At 29.7% G+C, this 2841-nt stretch overlaps 2 protein-coding genes across 2 annotated transcripts; both read right to left on the minus strand.

Moving 5' to 3' along the window:
* Positions 1-6: 6 nt before the first annotated feature.
* Positions 7-1045, minus strand: LOC108564829. The gene is made up of 3 exons (XM_017923986.1): positions 931-1045; positions 691-873; positions 7-637 (listed from the first exon to the last, which is right to left on the minus strand). The coding sequence occupies exons 1-3, from the start codon at positions 932-934 to the stop codon at positions 177-179; spliced, it is 648 nt and encodes a 215-aa protein (XP_017779475.1). The 5' UTR covers positions 935-1045; the 3' UTR covers positions 7-176.
* An 809-nt stretch (positions 1046-1854) lies between these two features.
* Positions 1855-2731, minus strand: LOC108564830. The gene is made up of 3 exons (XM_017923987.1): positions 2651-2731; positions 2400-2591; positions 1855-2328 (listed from the first exon to the last, which is right to left on the minus strand). The coding sequence occupies exons 1-3, from the start codon at positions 2652-2654 to the stop codon at positions 1892-1894; spliced, it is 633 nt and encodes a 210-aa protein (XP_017779476.1). The 5' UTR covers positions 2655-2731; the 3' UTR covers positions 1855-1891.
* Between the last annotated feature and the right edge of the window lie 110 nt (positions 2732-2841).

Genomic DNA, 2841 nt, shown 5'->3' on the forward strand with positions numbered 1-2841 from the left:
TTCGGTTTTCGAAATTTTCTGTTTTTTTTTTCTAACAGCCTTTGAGAAAAATCGATATAACAATCACAATTTTTATTCAAAATCGGTAATATTTATATTCTAGCTTCAAATTATTATTGAATAACTACAATATTAATGATTCACTAAAATTTTAATGATAAAAAAAAACCTGTATTTTACTGATCATTTTCTTGGTCTAATTTTTCCATTCGCCTTAAATATTTCATGTGCAACGCGTTGCATCGTTTCGCAATCACTTCGTGCACTTCGAGTATACGTACACCGCACTTTTCTTTGACGATTGCAGAAATATCCTCGACTTTCTTCGGATCCAACTGAGGTTTTGGACGTATCCTTCCGGTCAACGTGTGTGTTGCTAACGTTTCCTCAGTGAACACAGCGTAAAGTAAATTGCACGTTGCAGCCTTGTAATCGTTCCAATATATCCGACTCATATGAACTGCAGAGATTTTCGTTCCGTTCGGACCGAAAGTGATTATCCTGTCTTCATCCTGTCTGATCGATGGTTCGTTTCTTGCCTCTTGGATTTCGCGTTTTTTCGCTTCGAACCTTTCGACTACTGCATGGTAGTGTTTCTCCATGTTAACAACTATACTCATCAATTCAGTCACATCATCTGCAATTAACTAACTGAAATGTATCAGAAGAAAAGAATTGACTGAGACTCACTTGAAGTCATAAGTATTTTGCACAAAGCAATCACGTCGGGAAGTCTGACGTAAACAGGTTCTTTGAACGAAAACTTTCTTGGACTGATCACTTCGCTGCTCTTTATAATGCTGTAATAAGTGAAAGAGTTTTTCTCGTAACTCACTAAGAAATGACTATGGGCTTTAGATTTCTTTGCAGTATCTACAAACAGAAATCAGTACAAACATTTTGATACGAAAACGAGAAAATTGTACTCACCCATTTTAATGATATTAATAACTTTGTATTTCCTTCTAATTAAACGCAAGAAAACTTAGTATTATCAAACAGAAAATATTTAAAACTTTTGCTTTTGAACGTAACTAAACATATTTATTTCAATATTGATAAATTTGTGTGATTTACTTACTATTTTGTAGTGTGAAATTTGGAACAAAAAAAAAATAAAAAAAATTGTATAATTTTTTTAATAGAAAAACAAAGTTTGCAAAAGATTCAAAAATTGGTATAAAATATGCTATAATTTTGAACAATTTTGAAATTTAATTAAACAAAAATTAATTTGTGCTTCATAACTAATAGATTTTTTAAGAAATATTAGATTTTATTTATATTAGGTTTTGCTTTTTGACTTGAATTAAATAAATTTCTAAATCTTCAGTTTTGTAATGAAGGTGACTAATTTCTATTCAACTTATTAAAGTATATTGTAAGCTTTCATACCAAAAACTTCAGGTTTTTGTAATGAACGTGTCTAATTTGTCTACAAATATTTAACTTATTGAATTATTTCATTAATTCCATCTAAATCTTTATTTTTTGTAATCAAACTGTCTAATTTGTTTACAACTATTTAACTTATGAATTATTTTTTAAACATGTACAAATATTGATGAATTGTTTAATCAATTTTACCTAAATCTTCAATTTATTATACTGAAAGTGTCTAATTTATCTGCAACTCATTTTCATCTAATTTCTCTACAATTATTCAACTTAATGAAGATTTTGATTACTAAGTAACACTAATATGTTTTAATGTAATTTAGTATATGAAAATTTGCAATGATTCAAAACATATTTCGAAATTTTAGTTTCTTTTTTTGAATTTTTTCGGATTTGATATAGTTAAGTTTTCCAAGTTAAAATTTCTGATTTATATAAATAAATAAAATATGAATAAAACGTTAAAATTAAAAAACAAATCTGTAAAATGTTCTTAAAAATATTGTCTGCATTTCATTTTTAAGTCCATCAAGTGTTTATCGATTGCTTCGCGCACATCGCATTTCTCGACTTTGCATTTATCAGAGACAATTGATATAATATCTTGCATTTGGAACGGATTCAAATCCATCTGTCCCATGCCGTGAGCGATCAACATTTCTTTCGTGTAGACAATATTAATTAGATCGTAAGTTGCCGTCTTGTGATCGTTCCACAACATCCGACTTAATCTGCCTACGGGAATCGCCGTTCCGTTATCACCCAAAATGTACATCTTCCTTCTTCGGCTATCTTCGCTCATCAATGGATACATACCTTTAAACCCTTTTGGAAACGCTTTCGGTGGTCGCTCTTGTTCGAACTGTTTTACCGTAGAAATGTGGTGTTTTTCCACGTTGGCCAAAACAACTTTCAATTCATCTTCATCATCTAAAAAGCAACAAAGAAAACAACATCTATTTGTGATAATGAATTGTTCAGTTTTTCCTCTTTTTACTCACTCGAAGACATAATTATATTACATAAAATCGTTTTATCTGGGAATTTTACGAAAACACTTTCGTCGAGCAGTTGCCTCGTCAATCCGGCGTGCCCCACAAGTTCAATGAATTTAGCAATTTTATAATACTGAGCTGTTTGTTCCATGTAATTCACCAAGAAATAACTGTGAGTTGGCGATTTAGGTAGAGAAGCTGCGAGAAAGAAAAATTGTTACCACAAAAAAAATTGATTTATAAAGTGAATTACTCACCCATTTTCTATTAAGAATCAAGAAAACTTGTCTCGTATACAAAATTATTATTAATAAATATATAACAAATATTAGTCAATTTTTAAAAATTTTAAATAAAAGAGATGTTTTTTTTCAAAAAGATTTCATCACAGCACTAATTTCATCGTTTGAATCTTCCAATTTGCTGTTGTTTGCATCTATTTTATTCT

This window comes from Nicrophorus vespilloides, unplaced genomic scaffold (assembly GCF_001412225.1).
Source record: "Nicrophorus vespilloides isolate i.1.1-1 unplaced genomic scaffold, Nicve_v1.0, whole genome shotgun sequence".
Lineage (NCBI taxonomy): Eukaryota > Metazoa > Arthropoda > Insecta > Coleoptera > Silphidae > Nicrophorus > Nicrophorus vespilloides.

Coding starts and splice junctions, on each gene's coding strand:
- LOC108564829 (XM_017923986.1), bottom strand. Junction 638..690: donor CAAAATACTTATGACTTCAA/GTGAGTCTCAGT, acceptor AGTTAATTGCAG/ATGATGTGACTGAATTGATG.
- LOC108564830 (XM_017923987.1), bottom strand. Junction 2,329..2,399: donor TAATATAATTATGTCTTCGA/GTGAGTAAAAAG, acceptor GTTGCTTTTTAG/ATGATGAAGATGAATTGAAA.